The sequence below is a fragment of the Triturus cristatus genome, chromosome 2_2, assembly GCF_964204655.1.
Source record: "Triturus cristatus chromosome 2_2, aTriCri1.1, whole genome shotgun sequence".
Classification (NCBI taxonomy): Eukaryota; Metazoa; Chordata; class Amphibia; order Caudata; family Salamandridae; genus Triturus; species Triturus cristatus.
Genome location: NC_140582.1, coordinates 707565661 through 707584568, shown reverse-complemented (window position 1 = coordinate 707584568; position 18908 = coordinate 707565661). Strand labels below are relative to the sequence as shown.

Sequence of the window (18908 nt, the reverse complement as noted above, 5' to 3'; positions counted from 1 at the left end):
AGCATTGGCATAGCCAATAGGTCTCGCTTTTGGGACCTTATAAGTATTTAGTTCTGCAACTGTTGCATGGCTAAACACTTATAAGGTCCCAAAGGCGAGACCTATTGGCTATGCCAATGCTTGTTTTCTTTCTAATCACCACTCGCGCACATGCACTGCAAGCTGTGGCCGGCGGTAGCATTTTTAGCTTGCTAATCGCGGCACCAGTGCTTACTTTTAACATTAAAAGTAAAGCTCAGGTGCCGCGATTATAGCAAAAGTAAAGACATAGATGTTTGTTTCTATTTCTTTACTTTCGCTATAATCGTGGCACTGGCGCTTTACTTTTAATGTTAAAAGTAAAGCACCGGTGCCGCGATTAGCAAGCCAAAAATGCTACCGCCGGCCACAGCTTACAGTGCATGTGCGCGAGTGATGCGCGCGCAGCAGTAATCACGCCATATAGCGCCTCTGCTGAAGCGCGCGCCCGCTCACATGCACTGCAAGCTGTAGCCGGCGGTAGCATTTTTAGGTCTCGCCTGAGACAGCGCTTTAGCGCTGCTCTCGCGAGAGCTTTTGTAAATGGGGGATCTGGAAGTGCAAACGAGTGCTTTCAGGCCTCCAAATACAGTGCATGTGCGCCGGCCGGGCGCGCGCACCATTTGGGGGCCTGAAAGCACTCGTTTGCTTTCACTTTCGCGGGCCGCAGGGCAGTAAAGCTCGGAAGTAAAGATTGCAATCTCTTTGTTCCCAGCATCAGTGAGATGCAAATGAACAAACAGCGTGTGGCCAAAGGTCTTATTTTTTTAAAAACAAACCAGGTCACTGCTACAGTGAAAGGAACAACAAGCATTTACAATGCAATAGGTCTCGCATTTACGCGAGTTTGAGCTATTCACATTGCAAATAACAATGCCTTTTATCTGTGTTTTCGTTTTTCAAACATAAATAAAAGGCATCGTCATTTACAATGCCAATAGCTTAAACTCGCGTAAATGCGAGACCTATTGCATTGCAAATGCTTGTTTAAAGCCCTTACTAAAGTCTCTCCGAGGAGCGCATGCGCACTGACTCAGCGAGACCTAAAAAGCAAGCAAGTCACTGAACAATCTTTGAATTAGCGCTTCTTTAACTTTACCCCTACAGTGTGTTGTTAGGTGCTCTTTGTTATCGGCACCAAATACCGCGAGCAGGCATGATACTGATTTACTGATGCGAAATGGTGTTCTGTGCACAGAGAACACCGCTCGTGAAGTTATCGCCTCTCAGTGCAGTGCCAAGTAAAGCGATGCGCCGGTCTGCCGTCACGTGAGAAGCAGTGGCAGAGACACCAATGATGCGATTTACAGAGTTTGGTACAAAAATGAGAATTGTCATTGTTCTCGGCTTTCAGGACAAGCCAGTGTTCACATCTGACTGAATTAAAAGGTACATCAAAGTGGGTCGGGCTCCCCTGACCGACCCTCGATTCTCCCGGAAACACAATAGAATTTTAATTTCACCAAAATTCTCCTCCTAATTAGGGACCAGTTCAGAAGTAACTGGACATTAAAAAAACAGCAGATAAGCGAGAGGGTGGAGGTATTAGGCATCGAAGCTGCTGATTAAGAAAACGCCAACCAAGGTACATGCTGCATTATGAACGCATCTGAGAGCCGGCACGGCCACGGGAAACCAACTGCGTACCATCATTGAGAATTAAAGCGCAATATTACTTTAAATATATTAATCCCACACAAGAATGTTTGTGTTTCGAATATCTCTTTATCAAATCTTTATTTTCAAGCTACGTATGGATATGTGTAGGGTTTTTGAAAACATACGATACATTTTGATTGCTTTATTGATTAGTTCATTGAAGCTGATCGACTTCGAATTGATCGATTACCTAATTGGCTGATTAGTGATCATCATAAGAGTTGAACTCTCTCAGTTGCCCGAGGACAGGCAAATTGGCACATTATTAGAATGTATATAATTTTAGGGTGATCTTATGACGTCATGGAACTGCAGACGTAGTTTCCTTACCAGGGCTTTCATCTAACAGAAGAGTGAATTCTGGGAGCTGAAGTCTGCGTTACCTTCAATTAAACATCTTGGTTTAAGGAACTTTATAATGACTTGTAAAAAACGAAAGCCCGGCCTAGAAACTTTGTTTAACGATTTGCTTGGAGCTTCTGATTGCACTAAAGTAAAATTTTTATAATATTTGTCATACCTCTTTTAAAATGATTCTGTTGGGAGGCCAGTTTTGATTGGCTGACAGGCATTTTCCATGGTTATGTGTTGAATAACCTTAATATCAATCAATAAAGTAAGCACATCTAAGACTTCATCAGTGCAGCACACCATGTTCTAATGCGGTTAACATTAATTATATATTCGTATCAACATGTCTATTTTCGATTTAAAGAGCCAGTTTTAAAAGCATACATCTGCAGAACCCCAAGAGCCCCGCAGATGTGTCTCATAAGCAGCTGATTAGCTGTCACGAGGGAGAGCAGATGCACATTTCACTGACACGTGTAATCTCCACGCTGCCCACTCAATCACATCAATTACAAAACAAGCATTGGCATAGCCAATAGGTCTCGCTTTTGGGACCTTATAAGTATTTAGTTATGCAACTGTTGCATGGCTAAACACTTATAAGGTTCCAAAAGCGAGACCTATTGGCTATGCCAATGCTTGTTTTTTTTTCTTGGTCATGCTGGCAACTCCTTCCTGCCTGTTGTAATGCTTGTGTGTTATTGATTTTTTTGTTATGGGGTGGGACATAAACAATGGGATGGTGGAAGTTGGGAAATAGTACCTACATTACCAAACAAGCAGCTGACAGGTATTGTGGGCCTCAATTAAATGGTGCTCCGTTTGCGGATATAGCCATGCTGAGTCAAGATTGTGATGTTTAGATCACTGGAGAAGTCAGCAGGGAGCATGTAACTCGGTCAGCCGTCACGCCAGCTATGGTTTAGAGTAGTTAATAAATGCCCAGTAAGCAAACCGTGCCTCTGTGGCACTTCAATTTGATGTGTTTGCAAAAAACTTCATTTTTAAGTTTTCAAAGTAACAGGATTTTTTGCAAACACTTGCAGCTAGCTTTAGACGTGAAGCACGATTTTTGTTGCACATGGTAACAAGCAGGAAGTGGGATAAGGGAGGGGGTAGGGGAGAGAGGCACGCAGGCTGGCAAATGGTGAGCACTTTCGCAGCCGCTTTGATGTTCTCAGTGGCCGCGCGGCTCACTGTGAACATCAAAGCGGCCGCGAAATGATCACGCAGGCTGCCAAATGGTGCGCGCGCCCGGCGCACATGCACTGTATTTGGAGGCCTGAAAGCACTAGTTTGCACTTCCAAATCCCGCATTAACTAAAGCTCTCGCCAGAGCAGCTCTAAAGTGCTGGCTCAGGCGAGACCTAAACAACAACACTCCGGCTGAAGCACTGACTAAAACCTCTTACTTTCGGTTTGTTATGGTAAAGCCTCAGCGGGATATCAGGAGTTGCAGCGATGAGCTCCCTCCCAGCAGTAATCTACCTACACCAAGTCAGGAGTGCCATAGCAGACAGTCTGTGAAGGGAGTGACACTGCTGCAGTCTCTCACTAGGCTGCACATCTGACAGGATTACAAACTAGAGAAAGCGCACAACTGAAATAAACGTTTCATAATTTTACAATTAATGTACATAACGGTTGTCCCTAAACCAAACTATCATTTCATATATGACGCAAAAAATTTGTATTGCACGTGTTTAAGCATGGCTAGTTTTTACACAGGGGATAATCTATGTATAGGGAAGTGAAGTTATTTCCCCAGGCTCACAAAATGTGGCTATTTGGGCACATCGCAATTAAAGACACAGAATTCTTGTTGCCATATTATCAACAGTGACTGAGGGGTACAACAGATATGCATGCTAGCTAAAAATGCTACCGTGCATGCAGTGCATGTGCGTGAGTGGTGTGCGCGCAGCAGTAATCACGCCATCTGGCGCCTCTGCTGAAGCGCACGCCCACGCACATGCACTGCAAGCTGTAGCTGGCGGTAGCATTTTTTAAAGCCCTTACTAAAGTCTCTTCGAGCAGCTCATGCGCGCTGACTCAGCGAGACCTAAAAATGGCACACAGCCTCAGCCTCTCCATCATTGTCAACAACTCTCTCTGCAGGCGCGGGGCGGAACACAAGACAAAGTAAATTATAGTTGCCTGTGCTCTCTCCAAGAGAATTCGAGGTCCGCTCGTGCTCGATTTTCAGTTAAAACAGCACCGCACATTCAATGTGTAACTCACCGGGGGTACAGGGCACAGCATACACTAGCACCTGAATGCTGAAAATTTAGAAAATGCGCCACCTTGCTGATTCCGTATTACGGCAGTCGCATTTACCACCATCACACTGCAAGTTGAACTGATTAAGGTGTTGGGGTCCCAGGATGGGTTCATTTCTGATGTAAATGAACTTATCCTTTATTAAGTAAGATTCTCCAAAGACCTATCCACCAGAGATCCGTCCTGTTCCACTCCAGCTAACTGCTCTCTCAAGCTTGAGCATCAACATTCTCAGATGGAGTGACTATACACAGTTCTCATTCTACACTGAAAGTTCTACATAACGTGCACATGCCACAAGTGCGTTGCTGTAGTCCAGCTTGCTTGTGATGAGTGCCTGGGTGATGGTTCTGCAATTCTTGATGGGAAGCCATTTGAAGATCTTCTTGGGCATCTTAAGTGGGTGGAAGCAGGAGACAAAGACTGCGTTCACTTTGCCAGGCATGGTGTGTTAGTTATTGATTACTATTCAAAGGTTCCTCGCGTGGGTAGGGGTGTGAATTTGAGTTCTGCAGGCCTCTAGATGGAGTCCCAGAGCAAGGTGTCTTTGACAAAGATTAGTACTGCTGTCTTGTCTGTGTTGAGCTCTTGGCAGTTAGTTTTCATCCATATGGCGACATCGGTCATGCAGGCAGAGAAATTGGTCTGGGTATTTGGCACTTTGTTGGAGAGGGAGAGTATGAGCTGGGTGTCGTCAGCGTTGCATATGATATTCATTTCATCAGCGTAGATGATGCTGGCAAGTAGCGTTAAGTAGGCTTTGAAAAGAATGGGACTGAGAGGGTCTCACTGTGGAACTCCACAGATGAGTTTGATGGCATCTGTGGTAAAGGGGGGGCCAGACTGACCGACTAAATGAGGCCTGTGAGGAAGGAGCAAACTCAGCAAAGTGAGGGTCCATGGATGCCGGCTTCGCGCACTCATTGGTTAAGTATGGCGTGGGAGACTGTGTTGAAGGCTGTGGAAAGGGCCGCTGTGTCACCTCTGTCCATGAACATCGAGATGTCGTCCGTGGTGGCGATGAGGATGGTCTTTTTACTGTGGTTGGGCCACAAGCTGGATTGAGTGGTGTCAGGGAGGTGGTTGTCATAGAGGTGGGTGGCTAGGGGTTTATAATTTTTTCCAAGGCACCTGCTGGATAGGGTAGTAGAGACATCGGCGGCTAAATGGGTAATGTCTTCGGATCTGCTGAGGGTTTCTTGAGAGTGGGGGAGTAATGTGGCATGTTTCCAGGAGTCCAGGTAGGTGGCTGTGATGACTAAGTCATTCAGAATCAGGTGAGAGCTGTACTAAAGGTGGCCAGTCCTTTGATGAAGAGGTGGTGAGGGCTGGGGTCCAAGGATGCTCACAAGTGTGAGGACTGCATGGTCGTTGTGGTTTCTTAAGTGGGTGATGGTCACCCTGACCACCTGGCCCACCCTCTGGGTGTTGGTTGAGATGGGCAGGAGGGTCGAGAGCATGAAAGGGTCAGTATGGACCTCGATGTTGTTGAACAAGCTGGTGGTCTTGTTGCTGAATAATAGGGCCATCTGGATGCAGAGGTCCTGAGAGGGAGTTACACTGGTGGAGTTGCTGCCGGAGTGGTGAAGCCTTTCAGTATGGCAAAGATATCCTTGTTGCTGCTTTTGATGCAGTCAGTGAACGCAGAGAGTTTGGTGGCTCTAATTTGCTGATAGTAGGATCTGAGGGCAGATTTGTAGGTGCTCTTGTCAGTACCGTCTTGACATTATTTCCATCTGCGTTCAAGTTACTTGCAGTGGCTTTTGGTGAGCCTGAGCTCTTGCGTGTTCCAGCTTGCTTGCGGTTTTCTTCTCATGCCTTTGAGAGGAGCCAGGGAGTCTGCGTAGGTGGTGATATAGGGGTTAAACTTGGGGATGGATTTTGAGAGGTTGTTGATAAGTCGAGCAGGTAATGTAGGAGTTTTGAAGACTGGGATGCTTCTGAGATCGTTTTCCAGTTCCATCATGAAGATTTGGCAATGGCGTTTGAGGTGATATGGGATGAGCATGCTGAAATTGATGAATGTATGGTCAGACCAGGTGATCAGTGTGGGTTATTCTACTGTGAGGCTGCTGAAATTAAGGTCCAGTAGGTGCCCGGTGACATAAGTGAGGCCTTCCACGTCCTAGGTGAGTCTGAGGTTGGACAGTCGTCAAGAAGGTTGGTCGTGTTGGGATCAGTGAGGACCTTCAGGTGGTAATTGAGGTCACAGAGGAGGATGAAGGCACTGGAGTGGGAGTGAAAGATCATAAAGGTGACTATGTCCATGATGGTACTACCAAAGTTGGCACGTGGTTCAGAAGGTTGGTAGACAAAGGTGCCACTCAGGGTGTAGTGTATAGATGGCAGTGATGAGTTTGAAGGTCAAGTATTCCATGTTGCTGGTTGTGCTTTCCAAAGTAGTGGAGCATTGTAAGGATTCTTTGGAGATTATAGCAATTCCGCCTCTGTGTGTCTGTCTTGTGTTATCTTGAGATCTAGTATCCAACGGTGGTGGGCAGGGGATGGATTGCTGCGGCGAAGATAGAGGCAGACAAGGGAGTCATCCACGTTGGGTCAGGATGAGCAGGTCCGGTAAGCATTCGTGGTAGCAGATGCCACATTTTGGTAGGATATTTAGTGAGGGAGCGAGTGTTGAGGAGTATGCAGGACAAGGATGGGTGTGGCACAGTGAGGGTCGGGTGTGTGGTGGTATGTGTGTAGTCAGGTCTCAGTCTGTCCAGCATGTTGCAACATATTCATGTGCACTGAATCCTCACTCTCAGGAGTCTAGAAGATTCTGAGTTGCACTTGAATGGATGAGAGTTGTAAACACTTAACAGCCAGTGTTCCTTGTCATCTATATCATTTGATATGAAAACACTAGTTTTTCCTGCAGGAATACTATGAAAAGAGGAAAAAGTTAAGTGTTCTGGGACTTCACCCTCACCCCTGGATTGCTTCTACAGAAATACTGTGGCAGGTCATCCGGGATTAAGGAGAATCAGCTGTGAATTAGATCTTTACTGCTTGTGAGCTTACCGTTCTATCAAATAATGAAAAAGCAGACAGTCAAGGTTCTAGAAATGAGCCCTATAATTCAAGACCATTCTTCACAAGCCTCAGTTTCAGGAGGTGGGTGTGATGGATCTGGCCACAAAAACTTTGTTCTGCTTTTGTGTTAGCTGGTCTGCCAGGGTCCCTTTTCCAAACATCCCTAGGCTTTTTTGTTAGGCCACAACAAGCAAAAGCGTTTAAAGGTCAGATACCCGTCCCACCCTCAAGGGGCCCTGTTCAGCCCAAAACTGTTGTACATCTCGCAGGTAACTGAATTGCGCAGGGGCATCCCCTCATTTAACTTTACACTACAGATCATATTTTATGTTAACTTTTTTACTGTGTACTTCTGTAACTATTTAGCCATGAGAAAGCTCATGGCCTGAAGGCCTGTTTTGAAACGTGCCAGATGTGTACAGTTCTTGTACTCACCAAGATTGTGTCAGGATAAGAACTTGTCATTCAACTACTTGCTAACAACAATAAAAGTGAATAAAACAAACAATAACTTATGACTATGAGACTCAATAATCGACACAGGGGGGCGGGGTCTAAACAGTACTTAATTTGTACAGAACATAAGTGCCGGGCCTTCGTCAAGAGGTCACTCCAGCGTGCACCACCCACGACTGCCCCTGCCATCTCTGCCAATGACAGTACTAACAAAAAAATTGCCATCACACACCTACAAGTAAATATGTAAAGCAACATTAAATTCATGGGATAATTCAGGATGCTGCTGCCTGCAGACCAAATAATATTCATGAGACATGCGTTTAGGTCATGCCCACAAGAATAAAAGTTATGTAAACAGTTGGTGTGGATCTCAAAAGACTGAATTGGGATTAAACTGCATTTAAATATGGGTTTGCTAAAACAATTTACCTGCTTCAAACCTGAAAACATGAAGGCATCACTGGGCTCAACAGCAATTTCGATATCTTGTACAAAACCAGTCTTATTTTGTAGTTGATATTTCACAGGTAATGATTCTCGGACACGTCCAAATGAGGGAAGATCTAAGGGACGTAACAAATACAAAAACAGTAAATTACTTTTTAAAATTCTGGAGCTAATGATTTAAATCAAGGTGTCTAATGTTAGTCCATAAAGGCTGCTGGATCCATGCAGGGTTTCAAGATACCTGCTATTTAAATTATTCAAATTAACATTCATGTTTGAAACTTTGTCTCATGCAACAATTCTTCGAGCTGACCCAGGTGATACAACAAGTATTGTCCATGGCTCCAGAGTTACTGCTAAGAATATATGCTAACAGGAGGAAAGAGGTCTTGGATCTAAGACCTCCTTTGAGGTCATAAGTGCTATATATGGTTTGATGCATCTGTACTCATTTAAAGTAAGAAAATGCTACTTGCAATTAGAATTCTAAATCATGGGCAAATTCATATGAATTGATAAAAGGGTGACTATCTTCGCCTATGTGTGAGATTCCAGAACACAATTCATTTTAGAAATGTAATATTTTCCAATCAAATAAAATACATGTGAAACATTGTGCAAAAAGGCAACATTCACTTACTTCTTAAAAATACCAGAAAACACATTTGCTTAAAACAGCATATGTAGCATGAAATGAAAAATCACAAAATGGTGTACCAATGGAAGACAATACACATACCATAGCAAAATTGGACCCTGCTCCTTTAAGGCGCCAGAAGATTGCACTATTCCATCATTTCAGCAGAGTGTCAGTTAGGCAGTTGGTTTTTTGCAGCACAGGGAACGAGACTATATGCATTTCCAAATATGTGGCCCAAAAACAAGGGGCGGTGGGTGGTGCTTTTTACTTTTGCAAGACGTGAAAGCTGAAGAGGGACTTTGCAGAAAGCATAAATTACTAGAGAGAGCAAGCAAATCAGCATCAAGACCACTAACAAAGGGAATGTAGGGTACAGTGAAAACAAGCACGATGCACAAAGCAGTTTGTGTGGGTATTAATGTTATGCCTAGTGAGAAACCCCACCATCTCCCAATACAGTCACTCAACAACTGATTTTCCTCATGGCCGGTTTTACTGTCTCTGGCAAAAAAAAAAAAACTTGGACCTAATTTGGACATGTAGCTATCACCAGAAGTTAAGATGTTTTCAAGATAAGACAAAATACCCTGCTCCCCATGAAAGATATCCTAAAATAAGATGGCTGCTGGCCAACACGTAACACCATTGTGCTGATTTGGTTATACCCTGTAGGAAAGTAGGATCTGCCTTCATGGTTGCCCCCACTTACTGCTGGTGTCAGTATGTTTTTTTGACTAGTCTGGCTGGGAACCTGCTAATCAGGACCCCAGCCACTGTGCTTTCTCCCTAAATTAGCCATGGCAAGTACTTTGGTACCTCCACAATTGCCTACTGCCATGTAGCTCCTTAGTATATGGAACTAAGGTACCCAGGGCATAGGTACACCAGGGTGCAGCATGTATAACACCAACAACTCAAATTGTGACCACAGGCCCGCCATTGCAGCCTGTGTAAGCTGGTGCTACCACCACTTACAACAGATATACGTCTCCTTATATCTGAGGTCACTGCACTTAAAAGCTATATGTCACGCGATGGCTACCTATATAGTGGCTGTGCCGAACTGGGGCATGTTTGATATCAAACATGTTGGAATTATACCCCAACACCGTTACTGGTGTTGGAGGTTTGATTCCAGGCACTGGGGGACTTCTCCGGGAAGTCCCCAGTACTTCGGGTAACAGCCTTCATGGGTCTGCCAGCAAGCTAGTGCTGCTGCTGACCTCAGACACGATTCTGCCCTTCTTCTGAGCTGAGCTCCAGCAGGGAAAAATAGAACAATAGTTTTCCTGTCAGAGGCAGGTGTGACCACCTCCCACACAGCACTTAGTGTGTTGCGCTGTGGTGAGGGCACTTGCCAGCGCCACCAGACTGCTTTGAAGTGCATGTTTGGTGCCCTCCTTGCATACTCTAGTTAGAACCAGTACTGGAAGCCATTGGCTCCCACTCTGGGGTGAAACTGGACACAGGACATGGGAGTATCCTCCCCCATGTCCTGCCCTTCCTCTGGGAGGGACCCCCGAGTCGTCCTAACCCCTTTCCTAGGGTATAAAATGGCTTACCTGTAGGTGGGTCCTTAGATTCCTTGTGGAACAAGACTCAAGACTGAAACCACGTCACTCTTTGACCATCTGGACACTTGTGCTTCCCTGAACTTGGCCTGGAACCAAGACTGTATCACAGAAGACTACTGCTGCTCCTGGTCTCGCTGTTCCGCAAATGTTCTTTGTTGTCTGTGCTTCATCCAGGATCTTCAACAGACCTGTGGGCATCAAGGACACCCGAAGTATCCTCCTTTGGAGTGAAGGAGTCACTCTCCTGCATCTGCAGGCACTGTAACAAAGCAGACCAGTCTGCTGCTCCTGATGTCCCACGGCCTTGAAAGGCTCAGAAACACAGGTGGTGGCTCTGCATCTCCCTCGAGGCCTGACCTGTCCTCCCTGTAATTTTGAGGCCAGTATCGCTTGTCGGAACTGCTGGGACTGAACCCCTGTGCACCGAGTCGATCTGCCGTTGCCAAGGCTTGTTGGCTCTGCACTCCAGAGATCTTTGGACTACTAGAAGCTCCAGCATCTCTTCCTGCCAAGATCTTCGTCCTCACCACGTCCTGTGCACCGTGGACCTTCATCTTTGGTGAGCTGCTCGAGGTCCTCTTGCGACTCCTGTGCCTCTGGCCTGTGGGTCCTCTCAAGGGTCTTCCTTTGCTTCAGTAGGCTTGGGGCCTGCTCTGACTCTCCTGCACTTGGTGAGTCCCTCGGACCTTGCTGGTCCCAACGTTGCTCCTTCATCGTTTACCACGTCTGCTGCTGCTGCGAAAGCTTGTTGGTGCTCCCACCGGGCACCGATCCCCTGGTTCTCGACTTCAGACTTGGGACAGCTCGTGAACGGCTCCAGGTCTTCTTCAGCATCGCCTGGTCCCCAAAGCTGCAACGACAAGGTCACCGTCATCATTCCTGCACCTTCTGTCATCGGTAGTCATTGCTCTTCGTGACTCCTGGTCACCTCCTAGAGGCATAGAATCTGTCCCCTCTGCTTGCAGGTTCTTCTCTTCAAGAATCCACCCTTGGATTCCACTGGACCTTTGCACAGTCTTCGCCAGCGGCATCTTTTCTGAAGTCCTCCATAGTAGGCTACGGTGGTTTCCGATGTCACTTCGCACCTATGCACCTGGATTCCCTGGTGTAGGTATCCTGTTCCTGGGGTATCCAGGGATGGGGTGACTCTCCAACTTTTTGGTCTTTCCCTGGGTTTCTTCAGGGTCCACTGGGGAGGGTCCTTCTTCTTTAAAACTGCAACCACAACTTTGCCGTTGTATTGTATGGAGTATACGGCTGTGTTTCAACTCTGCACACAGCCTCCGTGGGGTTCCTGGGTACTTACCTTGGGTGGTTCGTTGTGTCCCCAGCTCTTCTGTGTCTCCTGGTCCAAGTCCCGACTTCGGTCGCAGTTTGCATTCCACTTTCTTAGTATATGGTTTGGTCTCCCCCTGGAGACCACTGTGTATTGTGCTTACTTACCTGTTTGCAATTGAAGTATTGTGTGTATTTGTGAGGATATCTCCAGGTAGGAGATATACCAATGTGTTAGTGAGTGTTGTATAATAAATAGACATATTTTTTTTAAATACAACGTGCTGTTCTTTTTCATTTAATCTACACTATATGATTAGATCCGGTAAAACAAGCTTCTTAACATTCCTTCTCGACTAAGCCTGAAGGCTACTCTCCACAGCTACCACTTAGAGAGCTTTCTATGGTGTCTAAGATGACTAAAATCACCGTAAGTGTTGTCTGGATTAGTGCAAGGTACTTCACTTACATAAGTGTTCACTATATACTAAACCAGCCTTTTACATACCTATTTTCCTTTATCAGTAGGATGATAAGGGTGGGCGGGGGGTTTCTCAAATCCATTGATGAGCCATACTGCTCAGGGAGCGAGGCTGGTCTCAGTCTCTGGGATGCCTTTGAGCAGGGTGTTGGTTCCATCTGGGTGATGAAGTAACAGGGCTTAATGAACACATTACTTACCTTCAATGAAGCGCTTCTGGTGGATAATCTATCTAACCGCAAGTTCCCTCACCATAGAATGCTCCCCCAGGTGCCAGAATGGGTCCAAAAATGTTCCTGTGCACTGCTAGATTGCACAATACAGTTCAGCACAGACTCCTCAGCACCCGCAACATAAAAGAGCATCGCATATAGAAAACCACCCCAGCGCTATTGTCAGTTTCTTGTCTCTTTCCTTTCACACCCACAAACAAAGAGCATGAACAGTTGTTGGAACCAGTGTGCTGAATACTAATTTAAAGCCTTTTTAGATGTTAAAAATAGGCCACCCCACAAAACTGGGAGGTGGGAGGTCAGAGAGTAATCTACAGTTAGATGGAAATAACACTCTTTACAGAAGGTGAGTAACTTGTTCTGATGGATAATTCTAGCTACAGAACCCCCACCTCAGAATAAATACCAAAGTAGTACCTCTCCAGGTATAGAGTTTGTTGAGTGGACTCAAATCAAATTGTCCGACCGAACTTGGCTGTCAAGGCAATAGTGATGTGTGGACATGTGCACTGACACTGACAACCCAGCCTGTCAGATCTCAAGGTCAGGAACTTCACTTGTCAATGCATTTCTTACATGACCAGCCGTGTAAGAAACGAAAGATTAATATCCCCCATACAACCCTTGTATAGGGAATAAAATCAAATGGGTATATAATTATAAAAAGAGAAGTTAGGACTCTGTCTCACTTCTTCTATCACGGAAAAGCGTAAAGCGGAGTTGGCCTGGGCACCAAAAAGATGGGTGCCATCAAAGGGCATATCAACCGAAGCAGCTTGGACAGTCTCTGAAAAGCCTGAAGTACTTAACCAGGCACGACAGAGGATGCCATACCCAGACCCACTGATTCAGTAGTATCCATGCCACATTTAATAATCAGCTTAGTTGGCTGTTGGCCAACCAGAATAAACTGTTCTATATTAGAACGAAGGCCATCTGGAAGCAAAGGCAACATAGTCTGCAAGGAATACCACAAAGCATGAGAAAAATGCCCAAGAAACCAAGACATGTGAGTGGACCTTAAAGCAGAACTAGTTGAAGAAAAAATATATGCCTTCCACATGAATCTGGTCTCCTATAGTCTCTATACGATGGTAGAGAATCCATATCCTGTGAGGCTGAAGCCACGTGAAATACCAAACTATGAGAGGTAGGATACTTGAGGAGACAAGCTGGATCTCCAGGAGCAGGCAAGTGCCTGGGAGATATAGCATGATCCACTGAGACCCCAGTATCAGGCTTAGCCTAAGTGCCCAACAATTTAGGCTCCACCCCGTCTGACCTTGCTAAAGGACATCAATCAGGGGATCAGTGGACTTCTCCACTGTAGAAAGAGATAATTCCAAAACCATAGCCACTCTCCCTCACATATCTGCAAAAGAGAAACTCCCCTTTTAGGAAGCTGGCGCTGCATATACTATACCAAAGTAAGATATAGTGTGCACAGAGTCCAGTGGATCCCCAGAGGCTTACAGAAGCTTAAGTAGATAATACTGAAAGCTCTATTTGTGGTAGCGTGGTCGATCAGTTAGGCTTATCAGAGGGCTGTGTTAAACATTTGTTGTACACACTCAGGCAAGAAATGATTACACACACTCAAAGACTGAATCCGAGACCAATTGTTTTGTATAAAAAGCTATGACTTTGTTATTTTATTTTAGAACCAAGAGGAACTCAGTTGAAGGTAAATAACAGTTTTTAAGAGTAATAGTGCTTTTCAAAATGCAGTAGGAATTGTTATGCAAGGCAGCAAATATGCTTTACAGTAATAGGAATACTTTTGTATTGTCAATCAAAAACAGTAGCAAACTCAGCAGCACAGGGGCGGTGGGGTGCAAATCAGCGTCGGGTGCCAAATGCAAACGAATGGAGCATATCGGTTGCACAAAGAGGCTGCAGGCTAGGGCCGGGAGGCTGGATGCAGGAGACCACCAGCTGGACAGGTAAGTTGGGTTGCAGGGCAAGACCTGGGCACCGTCAGCTGGGCTCCCCAAGGTTGGGGGGTGACAATGCAGGGGTGCCTTTTGGTGTTGGATTTTCATTACAGGAGCCGGTCGCGATCAGGAGAACCTTTAGTGTTGGAACTGCAGGCGACTTTGTGGGGTCCAGGAGAGGTCAGTCACTGATGGAGTCGAGGTCTGGATCACTGGGGAGACGTCACTAGACAAGTAAGCACCTCAGACTCTGGCCGTGGGCATCGGGTGCAGAGTGGACTGAGGTCATGGATCCGGACTCCTTTAAGTTGGAGGTTTTCTGGACAGGGCTACTGTCCTTGGGAGATCTGGTCCTATTTCAAGAGTGACAGTCTTTTTCGAGTTCTTGGATGCCGCTGGCCACAGGACAGATGACGTCTTCTTCGCAGGCTCTTCAAGCTGGAGACAAGCCAGTAGGGCTGGGGCCAAGTCAGTCATCATCTTCTAGCTTTGCTGCATGCTGTCTTCTTCGGTCACTGGAATCTGAGGATCAAGGTTCAGGGGTGCTCCTAAATACTGAATTTAGGGGCGTAACAGGTACTGCCAGCTGGTAGCCAATGGGCTACCGGCCTTTAGAGTGGCTACACTCTTTGTCTGTCAACTCCTTTTGGGGAGAGGGCATCCCCTAACCTGATTTGGCAGAATCTCAAGATGGAGGATTTACTAAGGAGGGGCTCACCTCGGTCCAGGGCACCTATGGGGTGGCCCTGGCCGAGGGGAATCACACCTCTCCTGACTACTTATTTTCCTGCCAACCTTGCTGCCAAAAGTGGGGCTTGGTCAGGGGGGCGGGCATGTCCACTAGCTGGAGAGACCCTGGCTAGCATAATAAAGGGCAGGAAGCCTTTGAGGCTCACCGTCCTGAATGCTGTTTCTGCTTGGGGGTACCTCCACCCTAAGCAGGCTTTGTCCCTGACCCACCTCAGGGGGGTGAGAAACATGTCTATGGTAGGCTGGTGCAGACCAGTTAGCTGGACACAACGGAGTTGGTCATTTGTCAGGAAGCATCTCTAAGATGCGCTCGGAGTGCATTTTACAATAAATCCCACACTGGCATCAGTGTGGATTTATTGTGCTGAGAAAGTTGATTCCAAACTTCCCAGTATTCAGTAAAGCCATCATTGAGCTGTGGAGTTCGTAATGACAAACTCCCAGCCCATGTACTCAATATTGCACTTACAATGTCTAACAATGGACTCAGACACTATAGGGGCATATTCCTCACGCAGCTATGCCCTCACCTGTGGTATAGTACACTCTGTCTTAGGGCTGTGAGGCCTGCTAGAGGAGGTACTTACCTGTGCCACAGGCAGAGGTTGTGGGCATGGCGCACAGGGATATGTGACTCTTAGGTTTTGTCTGCACCAAAAACACAGTCTGCAATAGCAGTGTATATGTGTTTCGTGAGGGGTCTCTGGGGGTGGCACAATACATGCAGTGGCCCTTAGAGACCCTCTCTGGTCGCAAGGCCTTTGGTGCCAGGGGTACCTTTTACCAGGGACTTATATGTGGGCCAGAGGTGTGCCAATTGTGGAAACACAGGTACAGTTTTGGGAAAGAACACAGGCCCTAGGAACTGGATTGGCAGGGCGAAATCAGTCAAAGTGCATCAGATATCATGCAAAAAGGGGTACTTTCCAACACTCCTCAGTAGCAAGACTAGGAGGAGACAGTAGTCCTGAGGCTAGGGAATACTCCTGCCCACTAGTCTCAACAAGTACAGAAAGCCAACTCTCCTCTACAAGAGGAGGAATAGTGTCATCAATAGGCTGTAATAGCCCAGACTCCTCCATATTACCTCTTTCAGAAGCCCCAACATTCCCTCCAGTTGACTCCATCGACTTAGCACCCGACGCCAATCGACACAGAGAAGGCGACGCTGAGAGGAGGAGAAATGGCTCCGATCAGCACTGCCGACATCAATGCTGAGTCGTCTGATCGAGAATAGACGCTGAAGGTGGAAACCCGTAAGGGCTGTGCATCGGCGCCAAAAAGGAGTCTGGCAATGCCGACTGGTGTCAACCCAACGACTCAGATGGCCTAACCAACACCGAGGGCGAACCCACATGTGTGGCTCCCCTCTCTATTCCATGGGGCCCGACGGTGCTCCAGGGGAAGAAGGAGGAGGAGGAGGCCCAAAGATGAAATGCAGAGAATTCTAGTATTCTCTAATCTGGGCCATCGATGCCCCGGCACCCGGAAAGATGGGGAGGCGCGGGGCTGAGTCGTGTCCAGACTCCTCAACTGGCTAGCGGGAGGAGCCGTGAGGGATGGAGTCCCCACACGTTGAAGTCGAGAGGTACCGCGACTTCAACTGCCTAAGCTCACCTTTAGACGTCGATGGAGAACCATGTCCCCTCTAACGGCTCCGGCTCCTGCAATGGCCCCGTACATCTAAATGAGAAGCAGACTGAGGCGGACGTGAAGTGTCGGAAGAACGCGTCAGCCGTGCCACCAAGAGTTTCATTCAGCGTTCTTCGACTTCAGCTTCTGCCAGGAGCTGCAATCTTCGGAGTGGTAGTGTTCTCCCAAACACCACATACATACGGAATGTGGGTCTGTAGCAGACATCTGTCTTACAAAAAGACCCACAAGTCTTAAAGCCTGAAGACATGAGAAAAGGCACATTGACAAAAACTGTCTAAGTAGGCCAGAAAACGGCCTGAGGAACCGCTTCTCCAGATCCGCGTTGCAGCGCAATAAAGAAGAAACTAACGTCCGCGTGCCAGGGGGATTTATAAGACTCCAATAACATCACAACTAGAGTAGACGTCATCATGGAGCCGTACGATCCCCTCCCATGATGCATAGAGGTACTGCAGAAAAATGTCCGCATCCAGTCTGACACCTGGTGAGAATTCAAAAGTTAAGGAATCTGCGGCTAGATATCTTTATCAGATGCCCTCTAACCCAAAGTGTGCCCTATCACTGAAAAAGCGGGACCAATTAAAGTGCATATCCATGAGGGAGGCTTGCACATCACCAGAGAATCCTAAGGAAGGTATCCATAAGCTTCAACGAAGTACAACACTAATGAACAAGTTACTTACCTTCGGTAACGATATATCTGTAAGAAACATTAGTAGTGATAGATTCCTTACCTTAGAATTACCCCCAGGTGTCAGACTGGATCCAGAAAGTTGTTGTCAGCAGTACCCCAGCATGTCGGAAGGTGGCGTTGTGCGGCTCCGCGTCCTTCGTTGGCGTCGTGGTCGCCGAGATGACACGCGGGAGCGACTTAGACGCCGTCCTCGAGCGCTGACGTCAGCTCTGTACACGACTTTCCGTGCCAGAAAACTCAGAGCCATGCAAGATAACGACCACTGGTGCCTTGAAACTAGGGCCCTGAAAGTGATGACCATAATCCTAGAAATCAGTTCGCAGAACGGGGAGGAATCTATCACTACTAATGTTTCTTACAGATATATCGTTACCGAAGGTAAGTAACTTGTTCATCTGAAAGAAACACATAGTGATAGATTCCTTACCGTAGAATAGATACCCCAGCAATACCAACCCCGGTGGTGGGTCTGCGAACCAAGATCACACCAGGAAGTCTCAGAGAACAGAACAGCCAAAGAAGCCGTCTCTCCAGACTTGGCTGTCCAGGCAGTAGTGCTTAGTAAAAGTGTGCAGCGAGGCCCTTGTTCCTGCCTGACAGATGTCTTGCAGGGGGACACCACATCCCAATGCTGTAGTGGCTGCAGTCACCCTGGTGGAATGGAGCTTCTTTTTTAGCCAGAGAATAACAGGCTTTGATACACAAGACGACCCATCGGGAGATTGTCCGCTTTTGTACGGCCTGACCTTCTTTGGCACCAAAGAGCTGGTCATCCACCCGGAACTGTTGTGTGCGGTTCAAGTAAAACAAGACTGCATGTTTTGGGTCCAGAGAGTGGAGACTCTCTTCCTCTCTAGAAGGATGCGGAGGCGGAGAGAAGGTGGGCAAAGTGATGATCTGACCAATGTGAAAGGCAGTGACAACCTTTGGCAGAAAGGATGGACGTGTCCTGAGTACAACCTTGTCCTGATGGACAGATAGAAAAGGAGGCTTACAAGAAAGAGCCTGGAGCTCACTCACTTCCCGGCAGAGGTGATGGCAACCAGGAAAGCAATCTTCACAGTTAGCAGACGAAGAGGAGAGTTGTGAAGAGGCTCAAAGGGAGCGCACATTAAATATGTTAGAACCAGGTTCAAGTTCCACTGTGGCATCACAATCGGAATAGGAGGGAAAAGGTGAGTAATGCCTTTGAGAAATCTATTTACGACAGGGGACTTGAAAAGAAAGGGCTGATCAGGGAGCCTGAGAAAGGCCGAACTAGCAGAAAGGTAGCCCTTGATAGTGCCCAGAGAAGAGCCCTGCTGGGTCAAAGAAAGAACAGAAGAACTTTTGAAAGGGGGGCAGAAAGGGCATCCACAGCCTTTGCTGTGCACCATGCCACAAATTTGTTACACCTGCAGGCATATACCAACTTAGTGGAGGGA

At 46.9% G+C, this 18908-nt stretch overlaps 1 protein-coding gene across 2 annotated transcripts in view; it reads right to left on the bottom strand.

Annotated features, from left to right (window-relative positions):
- The window catches only part of TRAPPC11 (trafficking protein particle complex subunit 11), a 626226-nt gene that overhangs the window by 31727 nt on the left and 575591 nt on the right, over positions 1 to 18908 (bottom strand). For both annotated transcript variants that reach the window (XM_085641890.1, XM_085641891.1), the window contains exon 28: positions 8230 to 8363. In XM_085641890.1, coding sequence (XP_085498016.1) covers positions 8230 to 8363 — 134 coding nt within the window. The remainder of the gene's footprint in view (positions 1 to 8229; positions 8364 to 18908) is intronic.